Source organism: Pleurodeles waltl, chromosome 1_1, assembly GCF_031143425.1.
Source record: "Pleurodeles waltl isolate 20211129_DDA chromosome 1_1, aPleWal1.hap1.20221129, whole genome shotgun sequence".
Lineage (NCBI taxonomy): Eukaryota > Metazoa > Chordata > Amphibia > Caudata > Salamandridae > Pleurodeles > Pleurodeles waltl.
Genome location: NC_090436.1, coordinates 68,120,618 through 68,147,965, shown reverse-complemented (window position 1 = coordinate 68,147,965; position 27,348 = coordinate 68,120,618). Strand labels below are relative to the sequence as shown.

Sequence of the window (27,348 nt, the reverse complement as noted above, 5' to 3'; positions counted from 1 at the left end):
CAGCCAGGTGTCGCCATTGGTCCTGGTGTCCAACGCAATCTGCATGGAACGTCTGGGGTCGAAGCGAGGCACTGCTCTATATCGCTCGGCTATAGTTCAAGCTGCCATTGTTTCCTGACATACACTACCTGTGACAATGCAAATGAGGCAGCACACCACAATCAACAACTCTACAAAGAGAGCAGTCCACTGCAGTCAACCACTCTGCAAATGGAGCAATTACCTGTTATCATAAATACTACACAATGAGTAGTGTACCATACCTGGAATAATTACAGACGTAAATGACAACTTTACCTCTCATGTGCAACCTTCAAGTGGCCCAACTTAGAAAAAAAACATCAACGGTGGGCGGTGTGAACTTGGGGCATCAAATAATTCACCCCACGCAAGTATTCACGGCATTGTGCATGGACACAGCAAAGTGGGGGCCCCAAGTGGTACTGCCATTCAGTCAACATCCTTAAGAAAATGTGGTAGCACGTCTACCTAGAGTTTTCTCAGCGCATGATCAAGGTTAGGCGGTGACAGCAACGCCCAGGCATTACCCATCATTAACACTGTAAATGATCTCTGTATATCATCACTGGTGGCTGCCACTGAACGGGGTGGCTAGGTGGGGATTAAAAACAAATGTAGCGTGAAAAAAAAAAAAAACACTTACCTGGTCAGGTCAGTAGATGCGTTTGTCTCCTCCGTCCTCCTTTTCGTCCGGAAGCGCACAGGCTTCCAGACTTCCCTCAACCAATCACGATGCTGCTTTCACCAGCATGACTGCAGCACCGTAATTGGTGTCAGAGGCCAGCATAGACGCTCACAGAGGGAGTGGCAGCATGTGGACTTTCTCCTCCCGGCTGGAGGAATGCAAAGTGCGCATGTCTGTTTGGCCGGCCCAACAAGGCCGGCCAAACAGACATGTGCACTTAAGGTGCACATACCCCCACTCCTCCCTCCAGCCCCACCCGCCCTATCCTGGCTTAGCAAAAAATAAAATGATACATACGCTCTGTTATTATCATTTAATTTTTCTCCTGCTGAAAGCAGCTGGGCAAAGCTCCTCCGCCTCAGCGCAGGAGCCACCCCTGTATATCATTATCGTCAATATGTGAACATTTGAAAGAAACCTAAAGTTCAGTAGTTCTACCAAGGCATATCTCAAATCCTGTAGGGTTTATAACAAATAATATGAGTATAATTGCTTCTAATGCTTTTTTTTCTCGATTATTTTGGTTCACAAATTCGGTATTTGGGCTCCAGTTTACCTAGTAACAAAAAGTATAACTTCTTCATCATCAAGTGAGACATTCTTGGGACCTAATGCCATTGGTACCCGGTGGCAAGCATTTATGGTACCACAGTTATAGCGACCCATAATTATAAGAAGCTGGTACGCGTAACATAACAACAGCCTTATCCTCCTTCAGGAGCACACCAATGCAGTTATCGTACTATGGCCCAATGTTCTCATTCCATAGTCAATTTTTGTGCTCAGATTAGCTTCTCAAAACAAGAGGCTAGCTTGGTAACTTAGAAACGAGGGAGCACGAGACATTTCCCTTCCTACCACCTCATTCCCACCTCAACCACCAATCATGAGGAACCTGTGAAATCTAGTGCATTGGGGACTAAAATATTTTCCCTGCTATTACTAGGAAATGGTGTAGTTGAAATATTGTTTGGCTTCTATATTAGGATATTTGAGTTCAATACATTTAAGAAAATAAAAAGATACCCAATATCTCATGAAGCGTAAGCGTATGTACATTAGGGGTGCCATCAGAAGTTGCTGCCTGTGTTTTTAAACTACCTTACTCTAAAAAAACCTACATGGTCACCTATGATTGGACAGCCCAGTTATATATGGTTCTGAAGTCCTAGACGGTAACGTTAGTGCATTACATCCTATGAAAAGTGTTCTGCCACAATAATCTGTTGATCATATGTCCTCACCCGACACAAATCGGCGACCATTTTCCCGCCGTTGGTTGCTTCATTGTTGCTTGAATGACTAGGGCCTCAGAGTGCTTGTGTGAATTTCTATATTTCTTGTACTATAATTGTATGCATTTACTTGTGTTATTTCCTTACTGAACATCCATATCTGCTGTACATGTGATTCGACCAGTGTTACACAGCTCTGGGCGACAAATGCAAAAAGAACAAGTGACGGATGGAATGCTGAACAATGTCAAACCTTCACCCACAGTACAGGGATCTGTGCCTAAATCCATTGTTTTTCTGCCTTATGCCACCTCCTTTGGGCCTAGCCCTCAGCTGCTTAACCATCTACCGAGAAGAGTCAGGGAAGCTTAGGAAACACTGTGGCTCAGACTGAACTCCCCACACCCTGATCTGTAGGAAACCCAGGTAGTCTATGCTTTGCTTCTGCTAGGTGGCTCCTATAACTGTTGTATGTGAGCAACGTCTGACAGTCTCAAACTGACCCAGTTTCCGATCTGCCAAGATTGTGTCCTTAAAAATCAACTAATTCCAAACATTTCAGCCTAAATCTAGGGGCCAGATATATGAAGCCTTTTTGTGTTTTCAAAAGACTAATTTAGAGGATTGGGCCATTTACAGCCCTAAAAAGGCTTTTTATAATGTATGATATCCAAATTACAATACCGAAGCCAAATACTGATTCAGTATTTGTAAGGGGCTTGTTTAGCGTGTTACTTCCAAATACCAGAATGGTATGTTTTGCAACTGAAATCCAATCACAATACATCAATATTTTACTGACTACAAACATAGTGGTAACTCATTTGGAAACGGGTAGGGATGCCCGAAGGGACCCCTTTCAGTTTTGTTAATGTTAACAAAAACATTTGTTAACATTAGGCAGGGGTCCAGTGGCCCCCGCTAGCAACAGGCCAACCTCCTGCCATGCTGTGGCCAGCACTGAAGGACATCCAGTTGTCTGGGCCAGCCAGCCCGTGTATTAAATAAGGGACAGCATGCTCGATGGCACATGCCCCGCACTCCTGTTATGATTCTCCGGGGACTCGATGTAATGATTAACCTATAGGAATGATTCATAGCTGTGCCGTAGCACGCTATGCACCCACAGGGATTGGTCAATATTGCTGATCCTTTTAGTGCACTAGTGTGCCGGGGCGCAAGTGCAAAATCAATCAATCAATCAGTACTTGTAGAGTGCAGCTTATCACCCATAGGCTCTCAAGGCGCTGTGGTGAGTGTGCTCCTTGAAGACACAGTCCTGAACTGTTCCACCTCTCCCTGTAAGGCGCTATTGTGAAGGTGCTAGTGCGAGGCTGGTATTTTGCTGCCTAACTCTGTTATCGCATCTATAAATATACAATGCAGCAACTAGCATTGCACCTAAAACAAGACAGGACTATTGGCTTTGTCAGTGGTTATTAGCTGCATAAGATAAAGGAGTAAACACATTGACTTTGCTGCATATAACATTGAAAATGTTTCAATTCTGAAATAATGAGACTGTCATTAGGACCGCTTAATCAAACTCTTTGTAAAATATTTACTTTTGTTTATTGTGGGGGGTCTGAAGGCTGCTAATACTTGGCAGCAGGAGCCCATGCAGCGGTTTTACCAGCATAGTCCTGTTACATTTGAAGACTGAGCTCTGCCCTCCATCCCACCTGCTTTTTCAGATCACTGTCAGGTATTCATATCTTCTAATTAGCTCCTTACCGTGGCTGCATACATAATCAATGAGCCTCTTTGAAGTCACATCAAAAAAGATTTTTTGTCAGGGTGTGGTAAAAAAAGGAGACCCCCTGATTTTTAGACGAGGCCCCCTTAAAGCCCTGGTTACGGGGTGTATTTACTCGTGATATTTAACAGGGAAGGACGCCCCTTAGCTCTTGTTAATTTTTTTTAATTTAAGCACCTATTTTTGTGTTTAATAATAATTACTGTTTATTAACTCCTGTTGCTCAGGATCGAGGAAAAAGTTCAAAAAATTCATTATCAGGTCAAGGGTCACATAATGTCACTTACCATCATGACGCAGAGGCGCAAAGGACTATACTTCCTCTGTGGAGAGTGAATGTATGATTGGCTTGGCGTAAGGCTTGAAGTGTGATGATGCAGTGCCCACCTCCTTATTGCAAACTTTAATGCTCACTAGGCTGTAAATGAGCCCAAACTATTTATGTTTCATGAATTGTCACTTCCTTAGAAGCATGAACGAGCAGACCTCAATCACTGGATGATTAATTTATGTGTTATTTTAAAAAGTGAGATTATTAAGTACTGTCTCTTTAAAACACGTCACTTCAAATTTTTGAATACGATTGGGCTTTAAATACAAAATGTTGCCACATTTTCCTCCAAGATTGCACATCGCCATATACATGTGAGACAATGCGTGCTCAGACGCACGTGCATGCGCGCGCACTCAACCTCCCCCACCCACAAACACACACACCACCCCCACGCGCACACATACATACACACACCACCCCTACACATAAATTTACATTCAAACACACCATCCCTACACATAAATACAGATACACGCACACCACCCCCACACGCACCCACACACCACCCGCACACACAAATACACATAGGCACACACACCACCCCCACACACAAATACTCATACACCCCCCCGCACATTCAAACACACCAGCTCCACGCATAAATAAATACATTTAGACGCACACCACCCCCCCACAAATTCACATACACCCCCACACCACCCCCACACACAGACACTTATTTTAAAAGGATTGTTCTATTGACTCAATATTCAGGATGGGTATTGTATCGAGCCAGGAGCATGCATCTTCATTTTATAAATCGTATCACATGAACCATTTTGCTTCTAATTAGGTATTTGAAGAAGTTTCAGTGATTAATAGGCAACCTCGTTAATAGCCGTATATATTTTTCTAGGGTCCTTGCTATGATTTGCTTTGAGCTAAATAAGCACATTTTATAATTGTTTAAATAGGAGAAGTCGCGCACAGAAGGAAATGAGGCTTGCACGTCGCCGACAGAACCCGTTCCATCAAACTCTGTCAAAAACGGGCCTAAATCTTGGTCCCTCATGACCGATCAGGTACCACATAGTGAAGCGAAAAGAACAATTTTCTTTCCTCTGTCCCACATCACTATCATCAACAGAAAGCATCTAGAATGTTCTTTCGTTTGACGTTGTCCGCTTGGATTTTGAGACATTTTGTGACATCATTTAGGGGACCGCCCCTTTAAGGTAAGCGCTGCTATGTCCATGCGGCCTGTGACATCATTCACCGGACAGGCCCTTTAAAGTCAGTGATTCTCTGTCTATGTGGCCTGTGATATCATTCATCGGACCTCCCCTTTAAAGTCAGTGGTGTCCATGTGGCCTGTGACATCATTCATCGGATGATGACATCATTCATCGGGTGGCCTCTTTAAAGTCAGTGGCTGTTTGTCCATGTGGCCTGAGACATCATTCATCAGACCACCCCTTTAAAGTCAGTGGTGTTCATGTGGCCGAAGACATCATGCCTCAGATGGCCCCTTTAAAGTCAGTCGCTGTTTGTCCTTGTGACCTGTGACATCATTCATCGGATGGCCCATTTAAAGTCAGTGCCTTGCTGTCCATATGGCCTGTGATATTATTCATCGGACCGCCCCTTTAAAGTCAGTGGCTGTTTGTCCATGTGGCCTGTGATATCATTCATTGCATGGCCCCTTTAAAGTCAGTGGTGTCCAGTTGGCCTGTGACATCATTCATCGGATGGCCCCTTTAAAGTCAGTGACTCTTTGTCTGCGTGGCCTGTGACATCATTCATCGGATGGCCCCTTTAAAGTCAGTGGCTCTCTGTCCGCGTGGCCTGTGTGTAGTGCCAGGATGCGCTGCCTGTGTTGACTACTATACTAAGTACAGTGCGTGGGGCCCCGAGATGCAGATGCTGTAACTGCAAAACGGACCCTTCCCTCTGCTAGCTCCCAGTAAAAAGTCAGGTAGATAAAGGCATTTCACAAAGGAAATTAAACCAAAACACATTGTGAACTCCAAAAAGCCAGAAAATCCCAGTTATGAACCTCGAAGCCAACTTTCACTGAAAAAGAATTTAGCACAACACGTTTCGGTCTAAACTCCCAGAGCATCCTTCCCCCTCAGACTATGCAGATACCTGCCCGAAGCTCCTACTTTTTGTCGGAAATCCATCACTTTCTAATGTTTACTTTTCATCTACATGTTAAAGCATGGAGATTTTGAGGTAGACCCTAAAGTCTTCTACTAACACACTGTAGATTTTCCCGGCTTGAAACTGTGTTCCTTCTTGCTAACAAACTTTGATGTGTGCTCTTGTACAGTGCCAGGCTTGACGCTCCCATACTGTGGTCTGTGTGCTTCTACACAATGGTGTGTGGTCCTCACAACGTGTGTTTTCTGCCTTTCTGCATTATAGGCTGTGGTGCTCCCACACGGTGGTGTGGTGTGGTGTGGTGTGCTGTTCTCTACTGTGCAGTGTGGCCTCACAAACAGTTTTCTGCCCTGCTACACTGGACTGTGTGGTGCTCCTCATATTACACAATGGTGTGTGCTCCTCACATTGTTTTCTTTTGTACTACACTGGAGTGTGTGGTGGTCACAGACAGCGGTCTGCGCTATTCTACACTGTGGAGTGCGCGCCTCACAAACAGTGGTTTCCGTTCTACACTGTGATGTGTGAAATTCACAACCTGAGACTTGTACAGTTCTGCACACCGATATGTGATGTTCTTAAACAGTTTTGTGTTGAACACAGATAGTATATGGAGGATGAGCGGCACAGCTCTACTGTGTGTACACACAGTGAGATGTGTGTTGAGCACAAAAGGTGGTGCAGGATGCTTACAAACTCAATTTTTTCATTATAAATCACATTTTCACCACTAGTGTTGCCATTAAGCACTGTTTGGTATCGATCTAGTTTATGGCAATCTTCTTTATGTGAGTGATTGGGGGAGTGTATGTGGTCTGTACGGAAAGAGTGGGTGTCACATGAAAACCCATGAAAACCAGAAAGATGGTCTGGTCTTTTCACTACAGACTTAGCTGTGCAGAAACATGTAGGTTACACAGAAGACTGTAAGGTTAGTCCCACCCTGGTCTATCTATGATTGGGTGCCTGGTTGGTGACAGCCTTTTAACTGTACTACCTTGGCAGAGGCCTGTAACCCTCCCCCCCTTAAATCCATGGATTGCCTCATAACAAGAGCCTGCCTTTCATCTAGGTGCGTGTGATGAGCCTGGTTTAACGTGAACTGGGCACTCCTGAAGAAGGGTTGGGAGTTTGATATGTGGTTTTGGTTTCATGGACTGCACATCATTTTCTGCTAGCGCCAAGAAGCACTTTAATTTTGGTGGAGCTCGAAAGATGTTACAGAACATAATAAAATCTATTCTGCTAACTATTTCTTCTTAGGCACATTAGCAACACCTTTACTCAGACTCTGTCTCCAATGTATTTACCATTTGTTCTCCACCACTCATTCCAGGACAGTGCGCACAGTTTATTCACCAACAGCTGGGTCACTGGGATTATGGAGCAGAAGAGGGTCAAATTATGTGGCAGGGTTGAGCAAATTATGCTGCGAGAAAAGACAAATTGTGCCGCATAATGCTTTACATTGTCATTTTTAGGTCGAGCGTTAGCATGCGACCTCTTGTATACTTTATAGTATACTTCTTCTGTGGGCTTCCGGCTATTTCATTTGTTAGTTTCAGTGTCATTTAAAAATCCTTGCTTGCTAGTGGCCAGTCATGCCTCTTTGTCCCTCCTTCTTCTGTGTGGGAGCAGTGACCAACTACTGTATATTCACGCTTTGTCCTATTTAGCTGGTCTGTAGGGAACTTTCTTTTACTTTGTTTCCGGCTTCTTTCCAGGGAAGCTTCCCTTTTCATTTGCAGAGCATTCTTCCTCTGACCTTAGCTGTAAACAAGGCTATAAATCAGGCTGTTAACTTGGTCACATTTGGTCTTTTCTGAGCTCTCTCCGCCCTCTGTCAGCTGCCTGGCTCTCCCCCTTCCTTGGATTGGATTTTCTTTACCAAGTGTGTGTGCCTGTGTGCTGAGAGCAAGGGCGGAGGATCGCTTGTAATTGCTTATAGCCTGTGCACCCAGCTCTACCAGGGCTCCGCAACCCTTATAGACAGTGCCCAAATCTGCTCCATACTGGGATCCCACTCGCAGCTTCATCAGTGCACCTCAGATCACACACTCCAAGCCCACAGCCATGCCGGCACCAGGAACCCCACACAACCTGTCTGCCAGAGCACCTCAGTTCTTGCAGTCAGTACACTCTGCTGCTCCAGTACTGGGACATCGGGCGCAGCACCATCAGTGCACCTCAGTTCACACACTCCAAGCTCCCAGCAGTGCCAGTGCCTGGAACCCCACACACACTGTCTGCCAGAGCACCTCAGTTCTTGCAGTCAGTACACTCTGCTGCTCCAGTACTAGGACCTCGGACGCAGCTCCATCAGTGTACCTCAGTTCACCCACTCCAAGCCCTCCGCTGTGCCAGAACCCCACACATGCTGTCTGCCAGAGCACCTCAGTTCTTACAGTCAGTACACTCTTCTGTTCCATTACTAGGACCTTGGGCGCAGCTCCATCAGTGCACCTCAGTTCTACCCGTGCGAGGTTACTTCCTTCCTATACTGGGACCCCGCTCACATACAGTTCCATTACAGCAGCTCAATTCTAATATTTAGTCCCACTGTCAAGCCAATACTGGACCCAAAAGAGCAAAACACAGCTCAGCCAGCGCACCTCAAGTCTCACATCTAACGGCACTGTTGATGGAACCCCCACAGCTCCGCCAGAATCCATCAGTTCTAACAATCAGTCCACATTACTTCTCAGTACTGAGGCTCGCACATGTCCTTCAGGACTCCTCGCTTCTGTGGTTCAGAGGCAATGCCACTCCCATGCTGGGCCCCACTCGCAGCTTCACCTGGGCACCGCCAGGTAACTCTCGGCAACACTGGCACGCCAATACTATGTTCCACACACAGCTCCATTAACATACCTCACTTCTGACCTTGTGCACCCGTTACTATTCCAGTACTGCAGCCCGATACAACGCTGTCAGTGCACCTCAACCCTAAGCTGCAGCGCCCCATTATTCCACGACCAGGAATTACACAGCGCTCCGTTCCTCATTCCTCACCCGCTGCCTTTCTGTTATTCCAGCACTGGGCCGGGACACAACTCTGTCTTTATCCCCAATCCTGATCTGAAGCGCCCCAATATTGATGTATTGGGGTTCACACATGACTTTGCTAATGCACCTCCTGCTGTTTTGCAGCGCCCCCTGCTGTTCCACAATCTGACTTCTGTTTGAGGACATGGGAGTGCCAATTAAATCTATTCTTAGCTGCCATCTTTATTTGGGAACGCCTGTTTCACCTATCTCACTCCGTTCTTTCCTTTACGCTGTTTACTCTCAATGTTTTCTTTCTCCCCCACTTTTCTCTTTTCAGCTCTTAAAATCCACACATTAACAGTTTTGCTCTTTCTTTCAACTGTTTATTTCTACTCCCCTCCCTTGTTTTTATTTCCCTCTTCCTCTTGCTATCTCCTCTTTCAAACTCACAAAAACGTGTGTATTTCTTTCCTTGTTTCGTTCCTCTCTTTTTTCTTCACCAGGCGTTCATTCTTTTACTATTTTTTTCTTTTCACTTCATTCTTTCTTTGTTTTTTTATTAGCTCTTTCCTTTGACTCATTATGCGTCCTTTCACTTGTTTTAGATCTTTCTTCCTTCCTTTCTCTGGTGTTTTTCTTATCTTTATCTTTCAATTCACGTTTCACTATAAATTCCTCTGTTTCCCATCTGTACGTGGAAGGCACAAGTTACTTGTGGACCGAAGTGTCAAAGTGGTTTTCTCTGGTTCTATCGCTGCTTTTTTCTCTCACCAGCTCTTTTTTCTGTAATGTTCATTTTGCTCTTTCTTGTCACACTTCTTTTATTATTTTTTCTCTTTCTCTTTCATTTGCTAGCTTCCTTCCCTTTTTTCTTGTCTCACACCTTTGCTCTATTTCTTCTCTTGGTTGTGTTTTCATCTTCTCGTTCTTTCTTTACCTTCTTTCTTTTATTTCTTTGCAACCCCTTCTCTTTCTTCCTTTTGTCTGTTGAATTCCTTTCACATCTCTTTCTCTGCCCCATCTGCTGTCTCTCCTGAGGCCTAGTTATCAATGAAGCAACAGGTGCTACTGAAATTGCAGTCAACCATTTTCCTTTCTTACTCCAGGGCCCATGACACCGTTACTACACCACTTGTCCTCTCCATCTTTACTCCCGACTACCTCTTTCCTTTCACCCTCCAATCCCTCCCAAATTATATTATTGTTATGGTGTTTTGAGCATTACTCTCTAATGCCAAACGTTTATTTCTGAGAAAGGTTTATATGATAATTGTATGTGTTTTAATATAGAGGAAGAAGGCAGATGGAAGTTCTTTAGTTAAATGCTGGGCTACTGGAATTATGTGGCAGGAAAAGACTAAATTACAAGGTAGGGTTGACCAATTTATTCAGCAAGAAAAGTCCAGTTATTAATTTACAATGCCAATAGCGCTAGCTAATGAAAATGCGAGACCTATTGCATTGCAAAAGCTTGTTAAACTTGGTGAAACTCTCCCAGCATTCTTTGCACCTCATTAGTAGCAGTATAATTACCAAATACATCAATAAGCAACAGAAAAGTGACCAATCAAGCTTTGCAAAGGGCCTTCCACTGCCTGGCATCGCATGTTCGTGGCGTTTTAATAAATTTTGAACCATTTAAGCGAGAAACCATTTTAAAATTAAAATCTGCAGATTATGCGGCAGATGATAGATTATGTGGTAAATGTGCCAAATGTATAAATATGCAAACCTCGCCACGGCTGCACAATTGCATAATTCCAGTGGCCCTGACTATAGGTCTGTGAATGTTTTTACAATGTTGCCATAGCCATCAACTTGCCCAATGTCCTGAGGGTGATTTAGATATAGGTCTGGTTTGCCAGGCAGCAGTGCTATGAACGGTGCGACGTGTACTTTAAATATTTTTCATGGTAAGGGTTGGACCACAAGCCCCAGCATGCTTATATTAGGGAACATGCTGAAGGTCAAGTTTATTTCATTGGGCTAGTTGTCAGCTTTATTTTACTTCTGAGTATCCCCTTTGCCAGTTCTAGCAGCGGTCTTAAAAGTGAATGCCCTCTTTCCCACATTACCTTTACAAATTTGAAAGCAACAGCTGTACACCCATGTATCACATCTGCACATCCGTGTATCCATGACTGACTTGTCCTAAGAAAAGCCCTGTCACTCTTGGGCCCCTGTTTACATCTGTTGACAGCGTAACCTCAGGACGCCGATGATTGCCCTTGGCTTATTAGCCATCCAAAAGTGAACCATGCAACTCAACATGATGTGACATTTGGCTTTCTGTTTGTTTTTGAATTTTGTAATTAAAAAAAAAAATTTATAAATGGCCTCATACTGCCTCCAGGGAGCATATACCCAAACTCTCCCTCGTGCTAACCTACCTGAGCAATTTAGTCAGGAATCAGTACACTCACCTCCGGGAGTAGAACTCTCGTACTGTCGCTGGCTTTGGCGGTATACCCATCGCGCACAGCTTGAATTTTTAGCCATTTCTCAAACGGGACCCACAAAAGAGCTTTACCTTCACCTCCCCTTGACTTCTTGTCCAATTCATGAACATATTTTGCTGATCTCCACAACTTGTACCTTGTGGGGAGATTTGTCTGGGACTACTTCCTGCATATTTGCCTTCTTGCCAGCATAGTTAAGTAGAAAAGTAGGTTAGCGTAATGCGGGGTGATCTTATCGCGTCCACTCCTTTTGCCCTGCAAACCATAGAATGTCAAAGTTGGACTTACTTCTGTAGTCCGTCCCAAGATTTCTGATATCATCTTGCCCACTCTGCCGAAACTGTGCTAATCTCGGACAGACGTAAAACACATGTACATCATCCGCATTCGGACTTTCACATCTCTTGCACTTGGTTTCCTTATTTTTGCAGAACATCACAAGCAGCTGCTGTGAGGTCCAATAGACTCCATGGAGAGCGAACAAGCAATTTCTTCTAAGTGAAGCAAATTTAAAGATGTTCAAGGATACTTGCCATAATTCCTCTAACTCCTCCTTTGATAAGTATCCTTCCCAGACACGATACAGTGGACTCATGCTTCCCCGGCTGATACCTGGTGATACCAGTTGGAGACATCCTTCTTTTTTAGCTGACCTCCACTGGGCTTGGCTCATATCTAGTCCAGTCTTGGGTCTTAAACCATGCATGATAGTAGCTGAACCTTGATATGGCTTCATTCGTAAGCTCTTTCCAGCTGTCGCTGGGCAGCACCTTACCTCCCTCCATTACCTGGCCCCATCTACTTATCCCGCTGTCTCTTACGGGAGCAGCAAGGTTGTCAGTCATACACTCTGGCGTACCTGGGGAATCCCACAGTGGAGACATCTTACTATAATACAGGATACCTAATAACGTTCTGAATTAGCACCACAACTGAGTACCATCAGTTTGTTTTGATGTTAGTCTGGCAGGTGTCTATTTTTGCACTTTGCATCTCATTGCCTGGATTCTTACCTGCTACCTCCCCACAATTCTTCCAGGTTCTTACAAATCACTCAAAAGCAGATCATTCCTTTGTACCTGAAGAGAATGACTAAATACACTCTAAGAATTATCTGGCATCCCAATCTGTACCTAATGTCTTCACACCAGGGTTGCAGGTTCTAACGCGAGGAAGATGAACGTGAAGGGACCACCTTCTATTAGAAGTTACAAGTACATTCAAAATCATTGCTCCGAAAGCTCAGGGTCATCAACAAGAACTACCATAGCGTAAGTGCAATGAGAGGGCGTAAGACTACGACAACTCCACCACGCCCAACAGTTGCAAGAAGCAGAAAGAGAACACAGATAGTTACAGTGCTTAACGTGTCAGGGGGTGGTCGGTGGAAGAACCTTCGTTCATCATCAGACTTTAACTCTAAGCAAGAGAGAAAGACTGGGGACAAATTGAAACAAAGAAAGACTGTGACAAATGGAGAAAGCAGAAATTGAAACAAGCATTTGCAATGCAATGGGTCTCGCATTTGCTCGAGGTAGAGATATTAGCGTTGTAAATTCCCAACTGGAATTTTCTTGCCATATAAATTGAAAATAAAAAGTAAAAGAGTTGACCTAAGCGAGTCGATTCAAAGCACCACCGTGAGCGCGAAGGAGAGACAAAAGGAAAAAGAAGTTTGCTCGCGGGTCAAAATCATCGGCAATTATCCATGTAACAGGGTCGATGGCCAAGGCGGTAACAAAACCACCCTATTAAGGGACAAACGTAAGGCAGTTACCAACGAAAAAAGGGATTTTTGAAAGGCAGGCCCATGAACGAGTGATAGTGATGGGTGTGGGGTGGGCGTGGTTAGAAGCCCAGATACATACCAACACGCCGGAAAAGCAGAAGTGTCGTTGTGGTGAAAGAAAGTGACATGAGATGGAGTCTTACACAGCCTTGCTGTGCAGCAAGACTGCCGGAGAGCTCCTAAGACAAACTTTATACTCCAACACTTATTTTTTACAATTTAAGCACTGCGTAGAGTGGCTGTGAAATTCGTATGTGCCACGATTGTCATTATGTCTATGTATGTAAATAATTCATTTGAAATTACGAATATATGTTGAAAGGATAATTTCCTAATCGTCATTATCAGAGAGTTGAGGAATCTGAGCTCAGTGAATACAACTGTTCTTTAAAAATAGAGATTGGCCTGGGGCATTTATGTGAACGTGCTACGTGGAAGTGTTGGGGGACTGTCAGGACATCTGCATGTCAATGTGACTGGCACCACAGGGTTAACATGTATCCATGTTCTCTTCTATTTACTGCACTCTAAATTCACCTCTGGGACCTAGAAAGCCAGAGTGCCCGAGGATGTCTTTAGAAGGATCATTTGATAGCTCTTGGGCAAAATTCTGGCCAGACATGGTATATTAGTGGTGAAGTCGAGTAGGGATCATTGGGGAGCCAAACAGACTTGCGAGAATCATGCACACTGGCTTGTGGTAGAGTCTTTACTTCCTCTCCTCATTCTCCTGCTCATCAGAAACTAGTTCCCTATTAGTAACTACTTAGCTACAAGGGGGATGGAGGGATGTTTCTGTCTTCTACAGAGCCCTCACGCAGCTCCTCTGGTGCATAGGAAGTGAGAGCTCAGTGAATCCTGTAGGAAGCAGCTAGTAAACTTCTCTTGGTGCGTGTCCATGCTCCAGCGGCGTAGAAGGTGCAGATGTTGTCTCCCGCCATTGCGTTCTGTGGTCTTGTTGTTCCACTATGGCATGGATAGATCTTGTTGACGACAAACCTTTTTATGTGAAGGCAATATTAGACCTGTAATATGTCAATAACATACCCATTTTTTCAGCTCAAAGTAGCAAAATAAAGTATACTGCTTTGGTGGTAGCATGGCACATTTCTACAGCTTAAATTGCTCTTTAGTGCTGTGTTGGCCTTGTCTGAACTGGTGCGAGCAGTAGATTGTGTGCATAGTTTCTTGTCCAGTTAGGTGCCAGTCAGATATTGCACTGTTGGTTGTCTTGTCCAATTTGGTATTGTCCAGAGTCTCAAAGACTGGCTCTACCTCTAAAAGAGATTGGCACTAATGAGTGGGGCCTCGTGGGAGGGAAAAGGGTCGGAGCGGCGCGCGGCAGAGGGACACGATGAAAAAAAATATATAATTTTAAAAACATACCTTTTTGTGCCGCACCGTGCCTCGTCGTTCCCATCCGCCTCTCAAGTGGACTGCATGCACAGGTGCCCACCCTGCCCAGCGTCCAATCCTAACTCTGCTTTCATGCTGCTGGCAGCATGAAAGGAGCGTTAGGATTGGACGGAGCACCCAGCCTGGGCGCTCTGTGGCAGAGTGGAAGTCTCTGCCTGCTGTCTTCAACCCAGAAACGCAGTGCCTGTGTTGCTGGGTTGGAGAGAGCCCAGTGCGCATGTGTGTTTTGCCAGCCTGAAACGGCCAACCAAACATATATGCCCGTAACAGCCCCATGGCCCCGCCCCTTTTACTATAAAACATAGTTTATTATCCTTTTATAGTAAAAGTTTTGCAGCTGGGGGTGACGCTCCTCCGCAATAGCGGAGGAGACGCCCCTGGCACTAATACGTTTTAATTACTGACCCGATGCATCGTTGTGTAGTAGGAGGTATTTACACATTTTGCAGCTGGGTCAGCTCCATGTCAATGACAGACCATGAAAAATGAACACCAATTGTTTTTTGAGGGATTTAACTCATAGTTGTTCCGAGTCCATACAGGAAAATGTGACCTCAGGAGGGTCTTTAGTGTTGGAGGCAATAGAGTAAGGAGAAGTCTAGGTATGTCCTGATCGTGTGTTTTTTTGCAACTAAAAAATAATATCCCTATATTAATTCACTTACCAAGAATTTAGGCCCATATTTATACTTTTTTAGCGCTGCATGTGAGTCGTTTTTTTACGCAAAATCGGCGCAAACTTACAACATTTTTATTTTGTAAGTTTGCGCCGATTTTGCGTAAAAAAACGACGCACATGCGGCGCTAAAAAAGTATAAATATGGGCCTTAGTCTCACTGGATAAAAGCCAAGAGAAGAACAGCATTTGGAAAGTTTGGGGTGTCTTATAAAAGTTAAGAAAATGCAAAACTTGAGATCTGTACTTGTGCCAGACACTTGTGAATCTTCTATTGTTTTTTTGTACCAGGATTCGATTAGCCGTCATATCAAATGATTGTTTATTGATACTGTCCTACATTTGTTGCGCCAGAATGGATGCTCCTACTCACATACAATTTACCCCAGTACTGTAGATAAATATAGGTGCAGCACTCTGTTACCCAAACCCTGTCTTTTGTCTGTGGCACAGGAAAACATAGGATGAGCAAATACATTTATTATTAAAAATGTAGAATTTTTAGTATCTCCACCACTCGCAAGGCCTGCGAGGCCTGCGCCATTAACCACTGAAATTTTAGATGTTGCTTCGAAATCAGCCTCTATAAATTTGAGATGAGTATTTCAAGAAGTTACAGATGTCTTGTAAACAGTATAATTCAAACCAGTCATAGGTTTAATAAGATTATTGGGATCCAATCAATGTAATGAGGAAAAAGCTTTCTGGGGTTGGGATCCGCCCCTGGTTGCAGACCAGATGTACAATCAAGGCAAACGTCAGTATATCAAACAGTAGATGCTTAATTATGTCTCTAGTAATGATGCATGAAATAAATAATAACAACAAAGTTGGCTGCTCGTTTGGCAAACTGCTCCAGTGGCCATTTTGAATTGTGATTTGCTGCATGAGCGTGTTATCCTTCCAAGGGACTTGGCAAAGACCTTTTTGTGAAGCAATCGCATGAAGTTACTCATCTCAGACTTGAGCCTGGAGGCATGATTCTTTTCCCTCCACCAGATCTCCTTTACTCCTTTGAAGCCCCTCGGTGTAGTTTGCATGGTGAACCAACTCTCTTTCTATTGCCATCGGTAGATGTTGATCCGATGGCGTAAACTCATGAAATAACTTTTTTTGCACGAGCTCATTCATTTGTGACGTGAATTGGGAGCAAAACTAATATTTTGTACAATGTAATGCAACAAATGCTGTTTCTAGGCCACTGATCATGTACATACTGTGGTGCACATATATTTAATACTCAGTGGCGTAATGCAAATTGATGCCCCCCCACTCCATAGAGTCTGATGAGGGGATCCTGAGTCTCTCATGTATCATAGATATTCTTTGGCGTTGGGCTGAATGTGGGACCCCTAAGGGACTTGGGGCTTGCCTACACTGCATGGCTGCAGGGACCTGTGTTACACCGCTGTTACTACTCAGTGCTACTTGTGGTGTTTTCCCAAACTCCTTGAATTGAAGCTAGAAGGAGAGGTGTGGTATTTTCCCAAAGTTCCCAGAGTTTAAATTTGTGTGAGTTGGAGAGAAGAACACATGGTTGCTACCGAAAGGAACCCACTAAAACTTCCTGAGGAAGGTAAAAAAAACAGAAAATGTCAAGTGTAAGTTGGAAAATTATGTAATAAACCGTAAATAAGAAAAACACATTGAAATTTCCTCAGTGCATAGTTTGTGTCTGTTTTGTAACATTTTTTGTTGTAACTCTCCAAAGAACTCTCTAAAGACTCCTTTTAATTTGATTTCTTTGCATTAGCACTGTGTGTTGCCTTGATCAAATATTGAAGCGAGGCATCTTCCTAGCGTCACGTTCTCGTGCCGCTTGGTTTTAGTGATCAGCACACATGATGCACCATAGAACCTCACCCGCGTCACCTTCTAAAGGTAAACGTCATGCAATCTGCTAAGTGACCGATTGAACCGCAAAGGATTGTGGGAATTTTAAAGACAGCAGCCCACAGAATTTAGGAGAACCATGAGCTACAGAGTTTGAAGTATGATCTGCTGCCAGAATTCTGGGTAGAATGGTCAGCTCCTCTACCCACTGGAGGACAATATTCCATCTGAAAGGTAGAGAACAGTCAGAACTAACAAAAGAAATCAAAGAATTTGTGTACAGTTCTACTCTTATTGTGCATTTTGCTGAAAATTTCTTTCAGATTGTGCACAGCATAAGTCCACACAACTATTTAAATACATACATCTCATAAAAATACCACAATTTAAATTCCAAAGCAAGGGACCTTGGTAGAGCATTTATCCTGGAAAGTCGTTTTCAATATTATGTTTTCCTTCAAAGACCTTTCCTTTGATAGTCTTTCCACTTTTTTTATGTAACCTTTTCACTGGAGAGGTGCGGGACCCCCATAGCCACCTGTAGGCCCAGGCTCCCCTGACTTTACTCCCATGATCACACCCCTTCTGTTTATACTGTCCTCTGACCCCAGACTTGTTACGGACTTTGGTCTTGATTTAGATCTCAGTGGATGAGTTACTCTGTCACAACGGTGACGGATATCCCGCCCGCCGAAGTATGAATCCCATAGGGTATAGTAAGATTTATATTTCAGTGGTAAGGATATCCATCACCGTTGTGATGAGTGACTCCTCTGCCGAGATCTAAATCAGGCACTTTGTTAGGTTTCATGGCTGTTCGTTTTGGTAACTTTTCATCGATGATATTCGTTTATGCTCGTAAAATTGTGTCAAAAGACGAATCATCTTTACTTGCATCGCCCTGAAATTCTTATATGATCCCAAGGACTCTTCAGTCCCTTATCCATGAACACAGCTGAATGACATCATGAATAAAAAGCAGGCGTGAGCCCCCAGGGAAGCATTCATGCAGCCCCTCACCCACTTTACTCTTGGCTTCCTCGCATCTGTTGAGTCTGAGGCAGGGAGCCAGGTCCTCTGCTTTCTTGTCAGCTAAAGCCTTGAAGTCACTACCCTGACTCAGTACACCTCTACCTACATCTTACAATTAGGAAAAGTGCTACAAAACACATCTATTCCCATCAGTACAATTGATCTGTTTTTATTTTTTTTCATGAGCTCAGCGCCACAACACAGATGTGTGTCCATTTCTATTTGCGATTCTCTAATTGCAACTTTTTGCGAGTCGCAGTTAGAGACTCGCAAATAGAAATGTACAAATATGCCTCAGACACATTTAGCGATTCCCAATGGGGTCCCAAATGATCCACCTCATTAATATTTATGAGGTAGGTCGCAATTTGCGACCCCTTTTGTGAATGGCCACAATCACAGTGATGGTGGCCTGCTGGGGGCAGCAGACCACCATGTCTGTGATTGCTTTGAAATAAAGCAATCTTTTGTTTTTTTAAATGCAGCTAGTTTTTCTTGAAGGAAACCCGGATGTGTTTAAAAAAGAAATATGAAAAGTTTTTGTTTAATTTTTTAAGCACGTACCACTGCCTGCTCTTAAAACATGTTTTCCCTACCATTCTCAAAGGAGGAGGGGTCCCCTGGGATCGCTTCCCATTTGCAAATGGGTTATTACCAACTTCAATGTTTTGCGACCGCATCCATGGTCGCAAAACATTCGTACATGGCTCTGCGACTCCCTATTAGGAAGGAACGCCCTTGGTACACCCCTTCCTAACAGCGACTCGCAATCCCTATTTTACGAGTCAGTGACGAGTTACCAACTCACAAAATAAGGATGGTACATGGCCAGAAGCCTTTAACCGGTCACGAACGGCCTGATGGGCCTTTTGCGACCGGTGAAACAGCTTCATACATCTGGACCTTTATCCCAAGAAACAATGTTGTTTATAAGTATTTAAATCAATCAGTCACTGTAATTAGACAATATGAGTTTAAAAAACTAACCCAGCCCCCCCTTGCTCCTTAGCACAGTGGTCAGTAGCCCATTCTCAGTAGTAAATCCAGAGCCAGGGTTTCCAGGTGACCTCACAATGTGTCGCTTGGGATTGTATGCGGTCAGGCACACAGTTATAAGACTACACAGTGACGTCAGCCTAAAAAGCAGGACTGGGATGCATTTTACATCCTGGATTCTTCTAATTTATATAGATCTCCTGTTCCTGCTGATGGGTTTGTCTGGGTGTTGCTTAGGGGAAGCGCTGGATGTCTTTTCAGTTAATGAACCATGTTGGGCACCTGTAATTTGTAGCCAGCCCACTCCCTAAATCATAATAAACCTTGACTCTGAATGTTAAAAGATGAGATTTTTTCTAAATAAATTATAGTGATTTGTGTTATTGCTTTGATGTCTGCCAGATTTTCCAATCCAAAAAACAATTTTAAGCATATTTACTGCATAGGTTCCCACAACATTTCAGAGCGTGGTTTACACTTTCCAAGAGGAAGTGAGATTTGAGCAAGACAGGAAACATAGCTTATATTTTCATGGTAGCAGCAGAGCTCCAAAATAAAAGGTGGTATTTTCGTTCAATTTGTAAGAAACAGAAAATATAAATGCATACCTGGAACCATTGCTGTTGCACAGGGTCTACAGATTTCAGCAAACCTTCCTGTGTTGTCATTTCCTGTTTCAAAGGTTTAAGAGCTTTATACAGTTCTTATAAAAAATAAGTTTTGTTAATACATTTTATATAAAAAAGAGAAAACGTTGATCTCTACTCGGAGCTAATGTTTACCAAAGCGTATTGGAGATGGATACTTACCTTAAATACCAGGGCACATAAACACCTGGGACTATAAAACAAAGGGCCTGTTTTAGGTTTTGGCGGCCGGGTTATTCCGTCACAACGGTGATGGATATGCCTTCTGTTGAAAGATAAATCCAATTATTTCCTATGGGATTTATATTTTATCTGTTGAAAGATAAATCCAATTATTTCCTATGGGATTTATATTTTATCTGTTGAAATATAAATCCAATTATTTCCTATGGGATTTATATTTTAGCAGAATGGATATCTGTCAATTGTGTCGGAATAACCCATCCACCATAATCTAAATCAGGCCCAAAGTTCCTTAAGGGTAGAAGCGGTGGATGCAAACCAGGACATATCTTTCATTTCAGGATAACTAGCAATCAATGTTCTGCCCCATCTTGGCAGCAGCCATGCATGTTTATCCAAAGATAAGTCAGACACACTCATATTTCCATCCTAATCATCATTTTTGGGAAACAGCACATAAGGGGCGTGTTGTGTATGCGTCAGCGGCTTATCCATAAATGGTGTATTTTTTCTATGCGTTTCCCCATTGTACGCCTTTGCCTTTAAAATTCTTATTGAGTAGGACGTTTCTCCGAATGTTATCTGTAAAAGGTTCCAATTTATTGGAGGAAATTGATACACGGTTTAGTTAAATTGGAAACCTCTGTCTGCAGAACATCTGGTAGCGTTCTCAAACTTGTAATAAAACAAGTCTACTTCTGAGTCGCTTTTTGTTTTATTTGTTGGATTCTGAAAAGAAATGCACTCAGACTGTCCCACGGAACTAGTCCGAAGAGTTCCGGCCTTTGAAGCCAACAGTGCATTGTCCGATCAAGACCCATTGTTTCCTCAGGTCCGGAACTGTACGTGCACGCCATGTCTTATGTGATGGCCGACGCGAGGACTTCGTGACCACATTCAACCTATGCAGGCGCCATTTGTCAGTGGAATAGGACCTTAATAGGCTTCTCTGCACCTTGGTGCATCTCTCTGGATGGTTCTGGGCAATACTAGTAACATTACAGAAATAAGAGCATCATTCCAGTCCATCACCAGGTTTAATTTTATTTAGGTCTACAATAATTAAATACCTTGCCTTTGTTTCAGTGATGTGACGTATAATGCTATATAATATTTTGCAGTCAAATTCCATAACATTATGACAACAATCTTTGAAATAACTTGATAAAGACCTATAAATTCTAAGCACTGAATCTAATGACTATTTTTAGACTACTTTGTACCTGACACCGCAGAGGACACTGTAAACTGCTTACGAATGCCTGATCCACCAAGGCCAATCCTAGTTTCTCGGCGATTAGCTACTGCCCAACATCTACCAAACTACCAGACACCCTGCCTGTCTTCACAGCCTAACAATTATGTAGATCGCTCCATCCCTCCAGTTTATTTATGTAATATATTTGTCAAATTAGTGGGTGCCTCTCAGCCCGTTCTGAGCATTTTTTTCGGATGTCCATTGAGGTACACAAGTACAGACAGAATGGACCAAGGAAGTCTACAGTGTATTTATTTCAAGGGTGATGGGTGACCAGTGTGAATGTTAAGTCTTTCAAGGAGGCCACCTTCTGATCTAAGCAAGGTGAGTTAGAGATGTCTTGGTGTTGGCAGATGAAAGTTCAGCTGACCTTGCCCTTGCCTGGTTGCACACTGAGGGGAGAGGCTTGATTTTAAACCCCTGACCAACCTGAAGGTGGTTCAGTACAAGAGATTAGCACTGAATTAAATTAAAATGGTCACCCCAAAAATCATGTGAGCCTAACTGCCTCAAACCAACTTCAAAAAAGATTTGAAAAGACACTCTGCGGAGGAGATGCATGACTTTAAATCCAAGACACCTGGGTTTTCATTCTTCCTTCTCCCCTGGACTGCATGTTGGATTCCCGAAGAGATCCGCGTAACTCAATGTGCCCCAGGATCAGCTCTGTCACACAAATAGGCTCCAGGCTAGCATAGAGAACACTGAATATATATTTTACATTGTTCATAAATAATGACATTCATCAGCCTCAAGTGTCTCGACCCCCACCTTGCTTACTCCAGCCCCTTCTCCCTGTAGGAGTCCACTCTGCTTCAGGTTATCGCTGTTAATAGTTGGCTCTGGGTGAAACGCACGTGTACTTTTTGCAAAATGTCTGATATTATGCTTAACACATTTTGCCGCTATCTCGAGACACTTACCTGCATGAGTGTATCGCGCACAAAAAGTCACCGGAGACACCAATAGGAGACTGGTTCGAGGAGGAAACATCGAATTCACGGAAAAAATGTCCACCCGCGAGACATTTCCTACTCAAACCAGAAATCACCATTTTGCAAAATAGCGAAAATGTGGCATATTTCCTTTGACACGAATTTTGGATTTATACAGAATAACACCAGTGAAACAAAAATGTTGCACAAGCCTGCTTATAATGCCAATGTGACCCTATGACCTTATGATGTGCATATGTGTATAGGAAGGTGTACTGAACTGTGATGCCAAATTCTGTATGTCATTTGGCAATATAATATAATTTCAAATTAAAATAATAATAAAAATTACAACAATAATAATAACGACAACAGTAATTATTATTATTGTTATTCTTGTTATTTTTATTATTACTACTATTACTATTTAGTTTTTTTAATAAGGAGAAAATAATTTGGCAATATAATAACATTTGGCAATACAATAACAATAATATTAATAATACTGATCATTATGATCATTATTATTAACGTTATTATAATTATCATTACTCTTATTAATAATGGTATTACTGTTATTATTAATGCTACTATTATTATTTTTTTTTTTTTTATTGTTACTAATATTGCTATGTAGTTCTTCTACTAAGAAGCAAATAATGTTACAAAATAATATTTGACATTACAATAATAATATTAATAATACTGATTGTTATTATTATTAGTAGTAATATTATTATGATCGTTATGCGTATTAATATTAATGTTATCATTTTATTATTATTACTAATAATAATGATAATACTATCATTATTAATGTTCGTATCGTTATTATTAATGGCATTGTTATTATTATTATTATTAGTACTAATATTACCATGCAGTTCTTTTAATGAGGAGAAAATTATTTGGCAATAATTTATCAATTTAATATCATATAGTAACATAATAACAATACTGTCAATAGTGGTAATGATGATGATATTAACTCTTCTTCTTTCTTCTTCTAATTAATATTATGTTGTTACTACTATTATTATTATGATAATTGTGATACATATTATTAGTACAAGCATTATAGTTTTAGTATCAGTATTGTTTTGTTGGTAGGTAGATGGCTGGTGACAGGGGGTGGAGCTTGAGTAAATTAGCACCCAGGGATACTTAAACAGATACAAGTTGCAGAGTTTTAGGAGGCCGCTGTAAAGGTATTTTCAAGCCTAATTTAAGTGACGTTATTATGTGATCCTCCCCATTCAGGTACATTGCCCTAGTACCATGACTCAGTGCGCATGAGTCATGCTCGAGCACCCTGGGGTTTTGAGAGAAAGCACGTCTAATTGGTCGGTTCACCAACAGAGTGCAGCTCAGCAAATCCATTGAGAGTGTGAAGAGGAGGGGGCGGGAGGAAGCCATCTGACTGAATCCCACTAACCAATCTTTTCTTTCTCCCACACAGATGGCCTACACTGTCACGCCGGCCTGCTGCGTGGTGCTCGCTGCAGTGGTTGTGGTGTACGCTCAGAGGCATAGCCAGCAGGGTAAGTTGAAGCTCACACCAGGTTGACAGTTCCTACAGAAATGTGTTGTGCAATGTAACAACCGAGCAATGTGATGGGTGGTCTTTTTTTTTGGTTTATGAGATGTTGTGTGGCGGCTTGCCAAATGGATTCAAGGTGGACGCGCCATCAGAAAAACAGTGTCAACAGCTGATGTAGAAGCGTGGGTCCAGGTTCAACTGTTCCTTTACCAAGGTGATGAGAAAGAGTTGGGGTGCGGATGGTCTTGAAGGTCTGTGATTGGTGGACACACAAAGATGTAGGGGCGGACTTACATATCAGCAGACGGGTTACTCCATCACAACGGTGAGGGATATCCCGGCCACCAGAATATAAACCCCAATACTCCCTATGGAATTATATTCCAGAAGATGGAATATCTGTAACGGTTGTGATGGAGTAACCCATCCGCCAATATCTAAATTAGGCCCATGGTTGCTTATTTTATCAGCGAGATCTATCTTTTAACTCAATTGGATAGTGGGCCAATCCATGCAACAGTAAAAATAGCTCCTTTGGAGTGACGGAGACCAGTAAAACAAAGTTATCTTTGACCATAGTGCCGTAACTCTCTCTCATGGTGCACTATGTAGCGAACAGGAGGCGTATCACTGATTCTCTTTTGACAACATTTGTTCATCCGCATTATATCCAGTATATCACATAAAATATTTGTGAAGTATTTATCATATGTACATATGAGGTGTGTAGTGTCTTTGCTTTGTTGTCGCTCACCAGCCACAATAACTACAAAATTGTTACTGTATTTAATCACTCTCAGGTAATTGTAGTCAAATATGGTTTGTTGGTGTGTTTGTTGGCGAAATACTATTTGGACCCACAAATCACTACATAATTACATTTTATATAAACAAATGTAGAGGTAATTCAGCCTCAGGCCACAATTATTAAAGGTAGAAGAAATAAACTCTAGATATGAGGTATGTTAGCGGAGTAGTTATTTTTAAGTATAATGCTATAAATATATTATAGCATAAATATTGACCACCAATATATCAACACGATACGCGTATATGTAGTTGGATGTAGGTTTACTGTCCCTAATGCCCCCTACTCATACTCTGACAACAGCAGCAGGCCAGGGATGGTTTTAAGGCTGGGAGGGGGTTGGATTTCCAATGTTAGCCCCATTCACTGACCTGAAATAAGAAACACATCCCTCAATGTCTCTGGGCAGACACTGTTAGCGTAAAGCAACAGCCGGAAGGGAGGAGTCAGGTTTTAAGAAGGGATAAATGCTTTAATTGTGATAACCACTCTTACCCTATCACAGGCAACCCACAGGTGGAGGAGAGGAGACAGTAATACATGAGTCCAGTGGGAATGAGAGGAGAGGAACAGGATGAAACTATGAGAGGGATGTAATATGTAAACATCCTTCCCAGTCAGACGCCTAGCTGTGGGTGTGCCAAGAGCCACCGCAGAGGGTCAGCTTGGCATCATGTTGTCAGGCATGCTCGTAATAATGGTTTTGTAGAAGATGCCAATATTTTTGGTGTGGGCCGGTAAGGGCAGCAAGAGGGATTCCACCATGGTGGGGGTGGGGCAGAAGGATTTCTTAAGGATGAGATCTGTGGCAGCATGTACTGTGCCATTAGGAGGCAGCATGGGATGTTGGAGGCCACAGAACAGATTGTTGCCCCCATCCAGATGTTGAGTATGAGGCCTTGAGCAGCAGTTCTGAAGAACATTTACCAGGGCAAGCGGTTGCACATTCTGCAGTAGAGAGCTCTCCCAAGGGCAGGCTGGCCCACTGTCACATCCCAAGAACTAAAAGACTGATGTGCAAAGCATCCATAGTAAAGAGGTGAAAGGAACTCCCAGTGACTGAATGATTTCCTCACTGAGATTATGGCAGAGACTATGATAAGTGTAAAGGATCCTGATTTTATGGCAACGAGTAATGTCCCAATTACTTATTTTGTATAATACATGTCCCTCTTGGTATCAGCAATCTCTGGACCTCTCACTTCTATAGATGAAATGTGACTCCTCAGTAAGTGTTCACGTCCTCAACTCAGCACCTCATTGTTAGGTCGAGCACGCAAGCGCTCTGACCTGTTGTAACTATTGTGGGCTTTTAACCACGCCCACCTCACACCCATCACTTTCACTCGTTCACGGGCTTGCCTTTCAAAAATCCTTTGTTATCATTGGTAAATGCTTTACATTTGTCCCTCCTTAGGGCGGTTTTGTTACCGCCTTGCAGAGTGACCCTGTTACATGGATAATCGCCCGGTTGCCGATATGTTTGACTGCGAGCGAACTTCTTTTTCTTTATGTGGATCTCCGTGCGGCCATGGTGTTTTGAATCGTCTCGCTTATGTCAACTGTTTTACTTTTCATTTTCAATTTAAGTGACAAGTAAAGTCCAGTTAGGAATTTTCAACGCTAATAGCTCTAACTCGAGCAAACGCGAGACCCATTGGATTGCAAATGCTTGTTCTTTTCCTATGTCGTATACCTCTGTGTCACCCGCCTCACTACCTCATTTATTTGAATCCAGCTCTTTCTCTACCTCTATCGCTTTTTTCTCCCATTGCCTTCTCGTCCACAACTCTCTTTTCACCTCCGTCTCTTTTTCAATGCGCTCTTCCCACTTCATCTCTACCTCTCTTTCTCTCCATCACAACTCTCTCTACCGCCCATTCTTTCCCCCTGTGTATCAACGCCACCTCTCTTTTCTAACTCAGCTCCCTAGTTTACCTCTCTTTTTCTACCTTGCCTGCCTCTCTATTTAACCTGTTTTCTCTTTAACCCATTTGCTCCTTTCTATTATTCATCCCTCTCCCTATCTTTCTCTTTGCCCCCTTCTCTTTTCAGCTGACCTCTTATTCTATATTTTATCTCACTTTCCACCTCTCCTTTCCTCACTGCTGTCCCTACTTTGCATCTCTAAATGTTTCTCTTATGATCTTATCTTTCTCTTTCTCTTAATTCACCACTCTTTCTGCCTTTCTACACTCTTCATAACGATCATCTTGTTTCTCTATTCTGCATTTCTATATTTCTTTCTCTGTCTTTTAGATCTCTCTGCCTTAATCCCAGACCCTGTCTATCTCTGATGTCCGCTTCTCTGCCTACCTCTTCCCCTTTCTACTGGTCTCTTTCTTTCTGGCTCCGTCACCTTTATCTCTGTTTCCCTCAACTATTTCTCTTCCTCAGCCCCACCTCTGCCTAGCTTCTTCCTCGACTTCGCCTCTCATGATACCATCCTCTTCCTCTCTGCTTTACACTGTTGTCTTTGCCTCTATTCTCCTGTTTCCTGCACTCCCCTGTTTCTCTTATTCAGCTGTTCAGATATCACCATCTCACAAGACAACTGTGCACATAGAGGAGAAGGGGGCAATCCTCACCACTGTGTAATGTGTAGTACACTATAGCGCAGAGGTCTCCAAACTTTTTAATGCCGCGCCCCCCCA

At 42.9% G+C, this 27,348-nt stretch overlaps 1 protein-coding gene across 1 annotated transcript in view; it reads left to right on the top strand.

Moving 5' to 3' along the window:
• The window catches only part of CNTFR (ciliary neurotrophic factor receptor), an 839,293-nt gene that overhangs the window by 376,637 nt on the left and 435,308 nt on the right, over positions 1-27,348 (top strand). Inside the window, exon 4 of the mRNA XM_069214363.1 lies at positions 23,806-23,887. Coding sequence (XP_069070464.1) covers positions 23,806-23,887 — 82 coding nt within the window. The remainder of the gene's footprint in view (positions 1-23,805; positions 23,888-27,348) is intronic.